Source organism: Macaca nemestrina, chromosome 13 (assembly GCF_043159975.1).
Source record: "Macaca nemestrina isolate mMacNem1 chromosome 13, mMacNem.hap1, whole genome shotgun sequence".
NCBI classification, from domain to species: Eukaryota; Metazoa; Chordata; class Mammalia; order Primates; family Cercopithecidae; genus Macaca; species Macaca nemestrina.
Window position 1 is genome coordinate 108,275,356 of NC_092137.1, and position 16,639 is coordinate 108,291,994.

Genomic DNA, 16,639 nt, shown 5'->3' on the forward strand with positions numbered 1-16,639 from the left:
GTCCCAGCTGCTGGGAAGACTGAGGCCAGAGAATGGTGTGAACCCAGGAGGTGGGGCTTGCAGTGAGCCGAGATTGCACCACTGTACTCCAGCCTAGGTGACAGAGTAAGACTCCGTCTCAAAATAATAATAATAATGATAATATTGTATACATTTGTGGAATAAGTGAAAAGCATTGATAGACTTCTCACTGATTCCTAAGTATTCTTTTTTTCCTCAAATGTTCTTTTCCTTTTAATGCTTTTAATGCTTTTTTGTTTTGTTTTTTGTTTTTGTTTTTGAAACAGGGCCGTGGTCTGTTGCCCAGGCCAGAGTATAGTGGCACAGTAACAGCTTACTGCAGCCTTGACCTCCCAGGCTCAGATGATCCTCCTGCCTCAGCCTCCCAAGTATCTGTTTCTACAGGTACGCACCACTGTGCCTGGCTAAATTTTTTTTTTTGAGACAGGATCTGCCCGTGTTGTTCAGGCTTTAAGTCCTTTTAATGTGTATCTATTTCTGTTCCTTTCCCTTTTCTTCAACTCCTCTCTCATTTGCTTTTCCTGGGCTAAATTAATGCCTTCTCAAATTTCATTGGCTTTTCTGTCACCTAGCCTGCATGGAACATGCTCTCTTTTGAAGGAATTCAAGCCATCTAGTAATCCTTTTTTTTTTTTTTTTTTTAATTTGAGACAGAGTTTCGCTTTTGTTGCCCAGGCTGGAGTGCAATGGTGTGATCTCGGCTCACTGCAACCTCTGCCTCCCAGGTTCAAGTGATTCTCCTGCCTCAGCCTCCTGAGTAGCTGGGATTATAGACATGCACCACCACACTCGGCTAATTTTGTACTTTTAGTAGAGACGGGGTTTCACCATTTTGGTCAGGCTGGTCTCGAACTCCTAACCTTAGGTGATCCACCCGCCTTGGCCTCCCAAAGTGCTGGCATTACAGGCGTGAGCCACCGTGCCTGGCCTACTTTTTATTTAAATAAGCCTTGAGATTTAGTTCCACAGGGTCTTTTCACATCAATAAGATGCAATTTTATTGTCTTAATCTTAATTTTATTGTCCAGAATCTCCCTTTCTGTTCATGCAGTTTCTGTAAGTTATTTTCATTCTTCACATCACATACTTTCTCTCATTGCTTGTTCCAAGTTATAGTTATAAAATCTGAGCTGAAAGGGATCTTAGAAAATTGTTACCTTTGTTACCCACATAGTACAGAAATCAGCTCTGTAGTATTGATAGGGGTTACTGTGCCGCTGTTGGAACCCTTCCAGGGCCTGAGCTCAGTGCTTCCTTGGCAGCTCATTTCTGTTAGACAACTTGAGTCCTTCAGTCATTTCCCTTCCTTGTGTCAAAATCTGCCTCACTAGTCTATTCATGGGTCCTGGTTTTTCCCTTGGGAAGCTCATTTCCATATGACAGACTTTGCCATCCCTTAATCCTCTTATGCTGCAATAGGCTAACAATATTGGGAAAAAGTCATGTTTCCTTGACTCATACGGTACTAGAAAGTAACTCGTAGAGTATTATAAAACTTAATCTGTAAGACATCATAAAATAAAATTTAGTTACTTTTTTTAACTTCAGGGTGTAGAAAGATATTTTAAGCTTTATATTTAAGGAAGAAGCCATAAAGAAAAGATTTATAGATTAGACTTTATGAAAACTGTAAAGATCAGTAATAAATCAGGAAAAGATATTTATGATACACATGACAAGCAAAGAGTTACACTACTCAGTAGCTCTTACTAGTAAGAGAAACAAAGGAGTACCCTGATAGGCAAGTGGGAAAACATGAATTGGTGATTTATGGAAATATAGTAGAAATGGCCAGTAAGCCAAAAAATGTTTAAAATACCAGAAGTCAAATTAAGATGTCAGTTTTGCCTGTCAAATTTACAAAAATTTAAAAATTAATACCCTGTACTGATTAATATATAATGAAATGGACCCTTTTATACATTTGTGATTATTGTGAAATATGTATTTGGTCTTTGACCCCCTGACATACAACTCCTGAAATCTTTAAAACTTCCAAAGTTATGTCTTTTGTATGCTAATGAGATGACTGGTGGCTGGCAGCCCCTAGGTAGCTTCAGGATGGGGCTGGTCACCAGAAAGAACAAGGCAAGATTAGAGTATTGGGACTTTCAGCTTCATCCCCCAGGCTCTAGGAAAGGGAGAGAGGCTGAGAGTTAATTGATCACCAGTGGCCAGTGGTTAATCAACCATGCCTGTATAATGGAGGCTCCTTAAGAACAAAGGACTGGGTTCAGAGAGCTTGCAGATAGCCAAACACGTGGAGGCTTACACACATCGATGTGTTGGGAGGGTAGCACACCCCCCTCCATGGGGACAGAAGCCCCTGGGCTTGGGACTCTTCCAGATCTTGAGCTTTGTATCTCTTTCTCTTTATCTGGCTGTTTATTTGTATCCTTTAAAATATTCTTTGTAATAAACTGGTAAATGGAGCAAATGAGCAAATTAATTGAACCTGAGATGGGGGTTGTGGGAATCCTGATTTCTAACCATTTGTTACTTGTGATGAGCAGAAGTCGAGTGGGGATGGGGCAGAGTCTTGGGGACTAGCCCTCAGTCTGTGGGATCTGACTCTATTGCCAAGTGGACAGTGTCAGAATTAAATTAGAGGGCACCCAGCTAGTGTCCACTACAGAACTGATTCTTGCTTGGTGGGTGGGAAAAACTTCCCACATTTGGTCACAAAATTATCCTGTGTTGTGTGAGAGCAGAGGAAAAACAGTTTGTGTGTTTTTTTTTTTCAACTCATTGCTAGTATTAGAAATATAAGCAGATCCAGTCTTTTTGAGGGGCAGCTTGGCAGTTTGCTTGGAACAGGAATGATATTCTAGGAATTTATCACGAAGATACTGTCAGATGCACAGAATAATTGATGGTTATACTGGTGAGTTGGGTGGAATTCTGGAAGCAGACATGTAGGAGGAGCTAGCAGTGTAGGAGATTTCTTGGAGATGAGGGGCAGGGGGAATATTGCCTGTGAAAGTTGAAGAGGGAAGAAAGCAGGACATGTGGGTGTTGGGGAGGAAGCCTTCAGACCCTGATCCAGATCTTGATAGCCATGCAAGGAAAGAAGGGAGGAAGCCCAGTTGGGCAGTGAGAGCTGCAGAACAGTGTGGATCTGACAAAGTCTGGGCCAGGCAGCTCTGACATCCTTACTGTGCCCAGTCTTCACCTACCAGCTGCCTAGGGAGAAAGTGGTCTTGGGTCTATACTGCAGCAGATTCCGAAGGCTCTGCAGGTAGAGACGGTCAGTGAGCTGCAGTCTTTGTAGGCACAGGACTAGGTATTGCTTGAAGGGGGAATCGGAATGGCACACCTCTTTGGCTGCCATGAGAGGAAGTTTGTTGTAGTGTTAGTAAAATAGCACAAATTAGAACATTCATTGCAATGTTACTAATTAGTAACAGCACAAATTAGAAATGATATTTTTTCTATAATAATTTTCTAATTAGGAGGAGTAATTTTAAAATAAAATTGCATTTGTATTTTCAACTGTTATTGTTGTAGTGCAAGCTTTTGTTAAGCTTGAGACTCTTAACTTTTATATGAACTACTTCAAGAATTTCCCCATCCTGATGATCTTTTGAGATTAAAAAGTAGAATTTGCAGTTATCCTTTAACTTTTGATGTATTTGTTGGAGTTTGATGGTATAATGGAGGTGCTATTTTGATGGGATTGGACAACTGTAAGCCTTGCTATACTGACACCCTCCCGGGGATATGCAAACAGGCCACGCACACTGGAGGCCAACTTGCTGCTATCTTATGTTGCTCACTCTTGGTAATTTCACTTGAGTTCTTTTATTTTATTTATTTATTTGTTTATTTTGAGACTGAGTCTTGCTCTGTTGCCCAGGCTGGAGTGCAGTGGCGCAATCTCGGCTCACTGCAACCTATGCCTCCTGGGTTCAAGCAGTTCTCTTGCCTCAGCCTCCCAAGTAATTGGGATTACAGGCACACACCACCAAGCCTGGCTAATTTTTGTATTTTTAGTAGAGAGAGGGTTTCACCACGTTGGCCAGGCTGGTCTCAAACTCCTGACCTCAAGTGATCTGCCGGTCTTGGCCTCCCAGAGTGCTGGGATTACAGGTGTGAGCCACCGCGCCCGGCCTCCACTTGAGTTCTTTTTTTTTCTGGGCTGTAATTAGCATCCCCTTCTAGCAGTATGGTCTGCATTAACTTGAATAACTTAATGTTACTACTTGTTTTAGGAAAATTTTGGATCACTGTTAATCTGTAACTTTATTTTAACTTGAATTTTCCCGTAACCTGAAGATTTTATAAAATGATTTTAAATAATGAGTCTGTGGAATCTTTCAAAGTATTGTTTCAAGCCAAATACCCCACCCTCCTGAAACTCATAAAATAGGCCCCGATAATAATTTTTCTTTTAATTTTTATTTTTTTTGAGACCAAGTCTCTCTGTGTTGCCCAGGCTGGAGTGCAGTGGTGTGATCTTGACTCACTGCAACCTCAGCCTTCCGGGTTCAAGCAGTTCTCCTGCCTCCTGGTAAATGGAGCAAATGAGCAAATTAATTGAACCCAGCCTCCTCAGTAGCTGGGATTACAGGCATGCACTGCCACGCCTGGCTAGTTTTTGTATTTTTAGTAGAGACGGGGTTTCACCATGTTGGCCAGGCTGGTCTTGAACTCCTGACCTCAAGTGATCTACCCGCCTCAGCCTCCCAAAGTGCTGAGATTACAAGCGTGAGCCACCACTCCCGGCCTCCAGATGATAATTATTTAGGCCACTTTTTGCTTTTTGTTCTCTCTCTCACTCTTGCTCGTATTGTCCTAAAGAATGCCAAGAAACATCTCATAGAATCCCAAGGGACGGTTTAAAAACTTTGGTTCTATGTTTTGGACTAACTTTATAATAATGAAACATTTTGGAAAAGTGAAGTTAAAGGGAAGCGATTATAAGGCCAGGCGCGGTGGCTCACGCCTGTAATCACAGCACTTTGGGAGGCTGCGGTGGGCAGATCACCTGAGGTCAGGAGTTCGAGATTAGCCTGACCAACATGGAGAAACCCTGTCTCTAGTAAAAATACAAAAATTAGCTGGGTGTGGTGGTGCATGCCTGTAATCCCAGCTTCTCTACTTGGGAGGCTGAGGCAGACAAATAGCTTGAACCCGGGAGGCAGAGGTTGCAGTGAGCTGAGATCATGCCATTGCACTCAAGCCTGGGCAACAAGAATGAGATTCCATCTCAAAAAAACAAAACAAAACAAAAACACAGTGAAGCGATTATAAAGCTAAGTTAGGATTCTGTTGCCTGAGCCTCATTGTTCTGCTTAAGGGGCGGCTGTAAGGTATTTTCAGAAATGTTTCCCAGCAGGGTAAGGAAAATTGTTATCTGGGGCCTGTTGTGAAAGAACCATCATAAGTTTATCTGTAATTGGCAGATAGGAAAAGGCCATGTCTCCCAAGGGCCCCAGGATGAATTGTGTGTCTCTCACATTGCCTGTATCCCACAAACTGAGATTTTAAAGAAGGTGGAGCACCTGACCTTCCTCCAGCTGTCTCACGTCTGGCACTTCTTTCTTTTTTTTTTTTTTTTTTTTTTTTTGAGACAGAGTCTCGCTTTGTCGCCCAGGCTGGAGTGCAGTGGCCGGATCTCAGCTCACTGCAAGCTCCGCCTCCCGGGTTTACGCCATTCTCCTGCCTCAGCCTCCCGAGTAGCTGGGACTACAGGCGCCCACCACCTCGCCCGGCTAGTTTTTTGTATTTTTAGTAGAGACGGGGTTTCACCATATTAGCCAGGATGGTCTCGATCTCCTGACCTCGTGATCCACCCGTCTCGGCCTCCCAAAGTGCTGGGATTACAGGCTTGAGCCACCGCGCCCGGCCTTCTGGCACTTCTTTCTAGGACTCATAGATAATACAACTTTTTAAAAAGTATATGGTTGACTTTGCTAGGAGTTAAGTTACTGTATGGGATTTTTCCTTTTGGAAAGTAGGTGTGTAGATTTATATATGGTTTTGTGTGTGTGTGTGATATATGTATCTTTGAAATAGAAGCAAATTGACTATGTAGTCAAAGGTGGGTTGAGATGGTTAGTCTCCTTACCCCCTTGTATGTTGAAACGAGATTGTGGTTGCCTGTTGTGCATTCATGTTTCTCTTGAGACACAGTCACAAGGTCAAGGGCCATATCTTAGTATTGTTGAGACTGCAGAGCCTAGCTGAGTGGTTTACACATACTAAGTAGTGGTCAACGGTAGAGCAGGCCAGAATTCTTCTTGGCAGATTTTTAATTTTTTTCTAATTTAGTGTTTCTTAGCCCTACATAGAGCTCTGTTTGCCATTAGAGGGATTCAGCCAACACTTGTCCTATTGTTATTTTTCCTGCTAATTTATTAAAAAGCTTTTCCAGCCGGGCACGGTGGCTCATGCCTATAATACTAGCACTTTGGGAGGCTGAGGCAGACAAGTTGCTTGAGCTCAGGAGTTCGAGACCAGCCTGGGCAACAGAGTGAGTCCTCGTCTCTACAAAAAATTTAGCCAGGCATACTGGGATGTGCTGGTGGTCCCATCTACTCAGGAGGCTGAGGCAGGAGGATAGCTTGAGCCTGGGAGGTGGAGGATCTCGGCAGTGAGCCAAGATCGTGCCTCTACACTCCAGCTTGGGTGACAGAGCCAGAACTTGTTTCAAAAATAACTAAGTTAATAAATTAAAAAAAAATTCAAACCTTTTCCAGTATTAAACTTGTTTTGGAAATTTAACTGACCAAGTAGTACTAGTGGAAAATATTTGAAATAATTATTCATATTACTTTAATGTGACTCATTTAAACTTCCTGATCAAAACATTCATCCACTGAGATTTTATGTAGGCTTTTTGGCAGATGTTCAGAAACACAGTAAATCAATAAACAAAAGCAGATATTTGATATGAACTTACATAAATGACAGAAATTTAACCTGTATTTTATTTAAATTTAATGGTAAATGAGTATAAAGCCTCTAATTTTTTTTTTTTTTCTTTTTTCTCTTTTTTGTTTTGAGACGGAGTCTCGCTATCTGCCAGGCTGGAGTGCAATGGCGTGATCTCAGCTCACTGCAAGCTCCGCCTCCTGGGTTCACACCATTCTCCTGCGTCAGCCTCCCAAGTAGCTGGGACTACAGGCGCCCGCCAGCACACCTGGCTAATTTTTTGTATTTTTAGTAGAGATGGGGTTTCACATGTTAGCCAGGATGGTCTCAATCTCCTGATCTCGTGATCCATCTGCCTCAGCCTCCCAAAGTGCTGAGATTACGGGCGTGAGCCACAGTGCCCAGCCTAAAGCCTCTAATTTTTTTCTAAGCAAATTTTACTTATCAACACTAAGCAGCATTTTACCAAAACTCATCATATGCTGATCATATAGCATCACTATATTAAAAACTAAAAACCACTTTTTTATCAGTAATTTTTAAAGTTTGATTTTCAGCCGCGTGTGGTGGTGCGTGCCTGTAGTCGCAGCTATTTGGGAGACTGATGTGGAAGGATCCCCTTAGCCCAGGAGGTTGAGGCTGCAGCGAACTGTGATCGCACCACTGCACTCCAGCTTAAGCAATAGAGGGAGATCTTGTCTCTAAAATAAAATAAAAATTAAACTTTTCCTTAAAGTTCTATACTTGACAAGTCAAAATAATACAGCCTCAGTGAATTATATGTGTAGTACATCACTTATAGTAGAGACAGATGCTGAGAGGCAAGCAGGTAGTATGTTAGGTCCGGAATTAACGACAAGCATGGAATGTTCTACCCTCCTCTTCATTGTTTCTAGTGCAGGGCTCTGAACAGGGCCCCTAGCCAAATATTATCTGTGGCACTTCTTAGCCTTTAGCAGAAATTCAGACTCTAAATGGACACTTCTGGTTTACTCAGTCTGCCACTCAGGTATTGTCCCTAATCTGTTCCTTTTTTCCATCAAATTCTTGCACTTACTGTGTTTTCTTCTAGTACGAAATTCTGCCTTGTGGTATTTAGGGATTTTTTTTTTCTACCTTAAATGTCTCATCTAGATCTGTACCTCTTTCCTGACTCACTTCAAAGTCATTTTCTTCTTTGACTCCTGCCTTCAGTGATCTCTAATTTCTCCAAATTTCTGTAACCACCACTGTTTGTTTCCAGGGGCTCTCACTTTGCTTGTATTCTACAGACTAGAGGGATGTGATACTGCTTAGGTACCACATGGTGACTGGGATTGGGAGGCCTTTCAGAATGGCAGGGTGTAAGTGAAGTATATGTGTAGTTAAAAGCTAAAGCCTGAGGCCAGGTATTAAAATCAGGCTAGTCTCTGATGTGCTTTGTATCATTACATACTTTTCACTTTTCAGATTGTGAAAACACAACCAGGACCATTGTGTCCCTCACTGAGCTTTTGCATGCTTTTCTATAGGAGCATCTTCCAACTGCCAAACATCATTTTGTGTTAGAAAAACTTAGTATTTGAAAACACTGTTGGCTGGGCGCGGGGGCTCAGGCCTATAATCCCAACACTTTGGGAGGCCAAGGCGGTAGGATCACTTGGGTCAGGAGTTTGAGACCACCCTGGCCAACGTGGTGAAAACCCCATCTCTACTAAAAATACAAACATAAGCCACGTGTGGTGGCGCTTGCTGGTAATTCCAGCTGCTTGGGAGTCTGAGGCAGGAGGATTGCTTGAACCCGGGAGGCAGAGGTTGCAGTGGCTGAGATTGCGCCACTGCACTCCAGCCTGGGTGACAGAGCGAGACTCTGTCTCAAAACAAAACAAAACAAAAAAAACACTGTTATTCGGAGTGTTCAGTTACAAGGTCAGCCTATTTTATCAAAATGTACCAGCAAAAGATTGTTATCAGTCACGACGTGCACTATTTTGTCTGTGTAGGATTCATTCACTGTATGTGCGCACGCAGAGGATCAGGGTGAGGTGGTGGGAGCACCCAAGTTCTGTCTTTCATTGCAGTGCCATTTGTTGCAGCATGGTTCATTGTAAGTACAGAGGAGAGGACAGTCTCAATGAAGAGCATCTGTATATATACCACACTGTAGTACACAGAGGAGAACACTATGCTGTAGAAAGAATGAGGTAGATCTAAATAGTACTGCGAAACAGTCTCAGAAAGATTCAGCAAAAAAAAACCCAGCACAGAGCAGTAGACAGTTACCATTTATATAAACAAAGGAGACCTGCTTAGACATGCACAGCCTCTCTCTGGAAGGATGCGTAAGGGTCTGGTGCCTCTCGGGAAGAGCGCTGAGCTACTAGAGAATCAAGAGTGGGAAGGGAGTAATGTGCACTGTATTCTCATTGGTACCATTTGCAATTTTTTTACCAATATTAATACTACTTTTTAAATAATGTGACGTTTCCTCAGTATCTTGTGCTGTATTCAGAAGTTAGGATAGCAGTACCTTGGAATTAGTACAGTTTTTCTTGTACCTCTCTTCCCTCATTCTCTACTGTTGGGAACAGTGAATATCCATTTGGTTTACAACTTGGGGCAGCAGAAGGAACACCAGTTTGGCAGTCAAATCAGACCTATGTCTACACCCTACTGGCTTGTATGATTTTGGGTAAATTACTCAACCTTTCAGAATCCGAATTTTTTCATCTAGGCTGTGGGAATAATACTATGTGTAGCTCAGATGTATTGTAAGGATTAAATAAGAAAATGAACTTAACGAGCTAGCATAGTGATATGGATGTGTAATATGAGTTCTATAAATGATTATGTTAGTGACAAAGGTAGTTGTTAAAATTATAAAATCCCTGCTTTCCCCACCACACTGCAATTGTAGCATTCTTGACATTTATGTTTCCTCTGACACGCTACAGTGGAACATACCTAATTTTGAGGGACTTCATGGCTCTTAGAGTATCTTTAAAAATGAAAAGGCAGGGTGTGGTGGCTCACGCCTGTAATCCGAGCAGGGAGTGCTCGGGAGGCCGAGGCAGGCAGATCATGAAGTCAGAAGTTCGGGACCAGCCTGACCAACATGGTGAAACCCCGTCTCTACTAAAAATACAAAAATTAGCCAGGCATGGTGGCGCATGCATGTAATCCAGCTACTCAGGAGGCTGAGGCAGGAGAATCACTCACACCCAGGAGATGGAGGTTGCAGTGATCCGAGATCACACCACTGCACTCCAGCCTGGGTGACACAGCAAGACACCATCTCAAAAAAAAAAAAAAAAAAAAGTTATTTGTCTCCCTACTTGTAAATGGAAGTTTACTAATTTCTTACAATTTTTTTGTGTGTAAGTATATTACCATATGTGTTGAATATTATATGTAATTTACTTATGTAGATACCTATCCAGCAAGAAAGCCACAATTTCAAACATGATTCAATAATGTAGACTACACTTCAAAACTTGGTGATAACAACAGTATTATAACACCTTATTCATGTAAATATATTATTTAGATACTGGGTTTTGGGGAGTAATGTTTCTGTTTCCTTTTAAGCCTTTGTATTCCTTTTTTAGCTCTTTCAGTCTCACATGGCAACGAAAACAACTTGTATGTCTTCACAAGGATCTGATGATGAACAGAGAGTGAGTATGTCTTTTAAATAGATACCATATTGTACTGTAAATGCTTCTATGATTTTAAAATAACTACTTGGAGTGCTCATAGACTCTTGTGATAGAGACTTCTGTTTGTACTCACCTCCAACATGAATTAATTTTTCTGTTGATTCAAGTGAAAAGTCGATGATGGATTGAATAATTGAGTATACACAATATTCTGACATTAAGGACATTTTTTTTTTCTGTTTTTTTTTAGACGGAGTCTTGCTCTGTCGCCCAGGCTGGAGTGGGGTGGTGTGATCTCGGCTCACTGCAACCTCTGCCTCCTGGGTTCAAGCAATTCTGCCTCAGCCTCCCAAGTAGCTGGGATCACAGGTGACTGCCACCACGTCCAGCTAATTTTTTTTGTATTTTAGTAGAGATGGGGTTTACCATGTTGGTAGACTAGTTTTGAACTCCTGACCTTAAGTGATCTGCCCACCTCAGCCTCCCAAAGTGCTAGGATTATAGGCATGAGCCACCATGCCCAGCCCTGTTTCTTTTTTTCATTCATTGTTTGTTTTTCTTTTTTGAGACAGAGCCTTGCTCTCTTGCCCAGGCTGGAATGTGATGGTGCAATCTCAGATTACTGCAACCTCTGCCTCCTGGGTTCAAGAAGTTCTCATGCCTCAGCCTTTCAAGTAGCTGGGATTACAGGTGTGTGCCACCACACCTGGCTGATTTTTGTATTTTTAGTACAGATGGGGTTTTGCCAGTTTGCCCAGTCTGGTCTCGAACTCCTGGCCTCAAGTGATTTGCCTACCTCAGCCTCCCAAAGTGCTGGGATTACAGGCGTAAGCCACCACGCCCAGCTGTTATTATTATTTTTTTTTTGAGCACACTGCAGAATGTGGTGGGTGCATAGACTCCTGTGAATGGCAGAGTTTAGGGAGCCCTTGGGTGGTCCTGCCAGATGCCTCCCTGATACAAGATTAGACCTGATTCTTCTAAGGATCTGCAGGGAGGGGTTTGGTAATTTATATTGAAATTTGTATTTAAAAATAGGAAGTAAATTTAATTTGGTGAAAGAGGAACGTTTTAAACTTTAGCTAGAAAGAAAATTGCAAATACAAACATGGGTAATTCAGTAAGTTGTTTTTTATTTCGTTTGTTTTTGAGACAGAGTCTCGCTCGCTCTGTTGCCCAGTCTGGAGTGCAGTAGTGCAATCTCAGCTCACTCAACCTCCACCTCCCAGGTTCAAGCAATTCTCATGCCTCAGCCCCCCAAATAGCTATAATTATAGGCATGTGCCACCACACTCGGCCAATTTTTGTATTGTTATTAGAGGCGGGGTTTTGCTCACGTTGGCTAGGCTGGTCTCGAACTCCTGGCCTCAAGTGATCCATCTGCCTCTGCCTCCCAAAGACTTGGATTACAGGCGTGAGGCACCACACCTGGCCAGTAATTCAATAAGATTAAATAATTTTCTTTAGTTCTGTGCTCCAATAACTGTAGTCTCTTCTTGTTTTTCCCTCTTTCTCCATATATCAATGGTACTAACAGTCTGTTCCATCTTCCTCACAGACTTTTTGAATGATGTTTAATCCTCCAGAGATTACTGTCAGAGTCACTAGTAATCTTTAATCTTTAGTGACTAGTCCATCCGGTGACTGTTAGCTTAGTTTCTTTTTCCCTAGCCCCTCTTCTGTGTTACATCGTGGGGACCACACCCTCATTTTTGAAATACTTCTTTTTTCTGGTGACATTAAAATCCTGTCATTGTAGAACTAGAAGGAATCCTAGAGGCCATTTAGTTCAACTTGTATGTAATAAGCATATGCCTATCAGATAGCAACTTTAACAAGTTATGAAGTTCTTATCATCTTGAACACTTTCACGAGGAAGAAGCCTAGTGCTTCTTCAGTGCTCTTTAAAAATATATGAGGATAACATGCTTACATGACTAAAAATGATTCAAACGGCACAAAAGAGAATATAGTATACTAGTTTTCTGTTGCTGCATAACAAATCGTCACAAATTTAGCTGCTTAAAACAGCATCTGTTTGTTAGCTCACAGTTCTGTAGGTCAAAGGCCAGATGTGACCCATCTGCCTTCTCTGCTCTGGGTTTCATGCTCACGAGGTCAGCTGCTGGGTTCTTATCTGGAGGCTTTCCTTCCATACTCTTTCCGGTTGTTGGCAGAATTCAGTTCCCTACTGGCTGGGGGTTGTTGTCAGCTCCTAGAGACCATTCCATTCTGAAAGCCAGCAAGGGAGAACTGGCAGGTGGAGTTCCCTTCATGCTTCAAGTCTTTGGCCAGGAAGTGTCCAGGCCCTGTTAAGGATTTACCTCATGGCCGGGCACAGTGGCTCACACATGTAATCCTAACACTTTGGGAGGCCCAGGTGAGTGGATCACCTGAGGTCAAGAGTTCGAGACCTGCCTGACCAACATGGTGAAACCTTGTCTCTACTAAAAATACGAAAATTAGGTGGGCATGGTGGCAAGGACCTATAATCCCAGCTGCTTGAGAGGCTGAGGCAGGAGAATTGTTTGAACCCAGGAGGCAGAGGTTGCAGTGAGCTGAGACCACATCATTGTACTCCAGCCTGAGCAACAGAGCAAAAACTCTGTCTCAAAAGAAAAAAAAAAAAAAAATGATTTACCTCATTAGGTCTGGCCCCCACCCAGGATAATCTCCCTTTCGAAGGCTGACTGACTGGTTTGGGAACTTAATCACTCTGTAAAATCTCTTCTCAGTGACACCTAAATTAGCATTTGATTTAATAACTGGGAGAAAGTTTGTGTGCACCAGGGGCATCAGTGTTAGCGACCATCTTAGAATTCTGCCCACTATAGACAATAAACAGCGATTTCTTCTCACCGCAGTCTGTTAGTCTACTGCTGACTGGTAACCACTGTCAATAGTCTGTCATCACCCTTTGAGACATTTACATCTGTGTGTGTGTGTGTGTGTGTGTGTGTGTGTGTGTATATATATGAATATATGATTATGTGAAAAATGCACATAATGCGTATTTTTAAAAACTCAAACCTCAGTAAATAAATCACTGTCGGGATACCTAGCTCGTCATCCATGTTGTGACATATATCAGTAGTTTAGTATACTACAATTTGTTTATCTATTCACCACTTGTTTGATATTTGGGATGTTTCCAGTTTTTGACCATTGGGAATAAAACTGCTGTGAACATTGATGCATAAGTTCTTGTGTGGACATATATTTTCATTATTTTGGATACCTCCAAGCGAGTTTTTTTTTTGGCTATATAATAGCATGTTTTTAACTTCATAAGAAACTGCCAAGCTAATTTCCAAAGCAACTGTACCATTTTGCATTCAGACTAGCAAATTTACCAGCATTCCAGTTCTTCATTATCTCTATCACTTGACATGTTCAGCCTTTTTATTTTAGCTGTTTTGTTGGATATTCAATTTTACTTTTTATTTATTTTTATTTTTATGAATTTTTTTGAGACAGAGTCTTGCTCTGTTGCACAGGCTGGAGCTCAATGGCAGGATCTTGGCTCACTGCAGCCTCCGCCTCAGGTTCAAGCGGTTCTCATGCTGTAGCCTCCTGAGTAGCTGGACTACAGGCATGCACCACCATGCCCAGCTAATTTTTGTAATTTTAGTAGAGATGGGGTTTTGCCATGCTGGTCCGGTTGGTCTCAAACTCCTGACCTCAAGTAACCTGCCTGCCTTGGCCTCCCAAAGTGCTGAGATTATAGGCGTGAGCCACCGCGCCTGACCTGACTGCTTGAACCTGGGAGGTGGAGGTTGCAGTGAGCTGAGATCACACCACTGCACTCTAGCCTGGGTGACAGAGCAAGACTCCATCTCAAAAACAAAAAACAAAACACAAAACAAACAAACAACAACAAAAACAAACAAACAAAAAAAACCACGAAAATTACCCAGGCGTGGTGGCACCTAAAATCCCAACTACTCGGGAGGCTGAGGTGGGAGGATCACTTAAACTTGGGAGGTGGACATTGTACATTTTCTTGATAACTAGTTTTCTATATGTGCCCTTGTCCTTTGGTTTTCTTCTTTCCTACCTTCTTTTGGATTAATAGAGAATTTTTATGACTCCATTTCATTTCTGCTTTTGGCTTATTAGCTATACCTCTTTGGCTTTTTTTTTTTTTTTTTTTTTTTTTGATAGTAATTGACCTAGGCTCTAACTTACCACACCCAACCTTCAGACAATATAAAATTTTAGCCCAGCACGGTGGTTCAACGCCTGTAATCCTAGCACTTTGAGAAGCTGAAGTGAATGGATCACCTGAGGTCAGGAGTTTTAGACCAGCCTGGCCAACATGGTGAAACCCCATTTCTACTAAAAATACAAAGATTACCCAGGCATGGTGGTGGGCACCTGTTATTACAGCTACTCGGGAGGCTGAGGCAGGAGAATCCCTTGAACCTGGTGGTCGGAGGTTGCAGTGAGCCAAGATGACACCACTTCACTCCAGCCTGGGCAAAAGAACAAAACTCCATCTCAAAAAAAAAATTTATATATATAACACTTTATGTATACTGTAGAAACCTTATAACAATATTCCTTCAGTCCTCCTCCTGTATTTTGTGTTTCTTGTACATTTTACTTGTGCATGTAACCTGTAACACATTGTTTTTGTTATTGCTTTAAACATTTCTATTTTCAAGAAGTTAAAAAAACCTCTCTTACATTTACCCACATATTTACCTTTCTGATGATCTTCATTCCTTTTTGTAGATCTGTTGTCATTTTCCTTTCTCTTGAAGAACTTTTATCATTTCTTATACCGTGGGCCAACTGTCAGTGGATTTTCTCAGATTTTATTTATCTGAAGTTGTCTTCATTTTGCCTTCATTTTTGAAGGATGTTTTCGTTGGCTATAGAATTCTACATTGTCTTTTTTTTTTTTTTTTTTTCTGGCATTTTATAGGGGTCATTGTTTTGTCTTCTGGTTTGCATTGTTTCTTAAGCAACATCTGTAGCTTACTGCAATGTCTGCCTCCCGAGTTTAAGTGATCCTCCCACCTCAGCCTCCCGAGTAGCTGGGATTATAGGCACCACCACGCCCGGGTAATTTTCGTGTTGTTGTTGTTGTTGTTGTTGTTGTTGTTGTTTTTTGAGATGGAGTCTCGCTCTGTCACCCAGGCTGGAGTGCAGTGGTGCAATCTCAGCTCACTGCAACCTCCACCTCTCAGGTTCAAGCGCTTCTCCTGCCTCAGCCTTCTAAGTAGCTGGGACTACAGGTGTGCGCCACCACACCTGGCTAATTTTTTGTATTTTTAGTAGAGACAGGGTTTCACCATGTTAGCCAGGATGGTCTCAATCTCCTGACCTCATGATCCACCTGCCTCGGCCTCCCAAAGTGATGGAATTACAGGCATGAGCCACCACCGTGCCGGGCCTAAAGTTTTCATTATCTTTGTTTTTTAGCAGTTTGCTGTGATGTCCCTAGATGTGGGTTCCTTTGGATATTTCCTCTTTGTAGTTTGCTAAAATTCTTGTTCTGAGTTCAAGTTTAGAAAATTAGAAAGTTTTCAGTCACTATTACTTAGATTTTTTTTTCCTCCCTCCTACCCCACACTTTCACCTTCTCTCCTCTTTCTCTAACTTTTCTCCTTGTATTCCAATTACTGGTGTGTTAGACCATTTGATACTCTCATGCAAGTTTTTAAGACTGGCATAGTTTTATCTTTTTTCTTTCTGTGAGATTTTTAGCTTGGATAACTATTGAACAAATGTCTCTTCCATTATTTGATCTGCTGTTAGTACTAAATATATTTTTTACTTCAGATGTTGCATTTTTACATTCTAGAAATTGTCTGCTGCTTTTTGCTGTTGCGAGCTCTTTCATATCTTTCTGTAATTCCCTGTCATGCCACCCATGATAGCCGTCTTTTTTCTGTAGATTCTTTAGCATATTTGTTGTCATTATTTGAAGTTCTTACCTGCTAATTAAACATCTGGTTCATTGTGGATCTCTTTCTGTTGACTTTCTTTCTTGACCATGAATCACATTTTTCTGTTTTTTTCCCTGTCATAATATTTTTTATTGTATAGTAGATACTATGGAGATGCTAGATTCTGTTTTCTTCTGCAGAATGTTG

At 41.7% G+C, this 16,639-nt stretch overlaps 1 protein-coding gene across 16 annotated transcripts in view; it reads left to right on the forward strand.

Moving 5' to 3' along the window:
* SEPTIN10 (septin 10) overlaps window positions 1-16,639 on the forward strand; it is a 70,137-nt gene that overhangs the window by 14,372 nt on the left and 39,126 nt on the right. For 7 of the 16 annotated variants that reach the window (XM_011724573.3, XM_011724581.3, XM_011724575.3 and 4 more), the window contains one exon: window positions 10,485-10,553. The exons of 2 other annotated variants lie outside the window; for them this stretch is intronic. In XM_011724573.3, the coding sequence (XP_011722875.1) occupies window positions 10,485-10,553 (69 nt within the window). Of the gene's footprint in view, window positions 1-287; window positions 406-8,906; window positions 8,984-10,484; window positions 10,554-16,639 lie in introns of those variants that run through there. 7 more of the 16 variants (XM_071077130.1, XM_071077131.1, XM_071077129.1 and 4 more) reach the window with 2 other exon arrangements.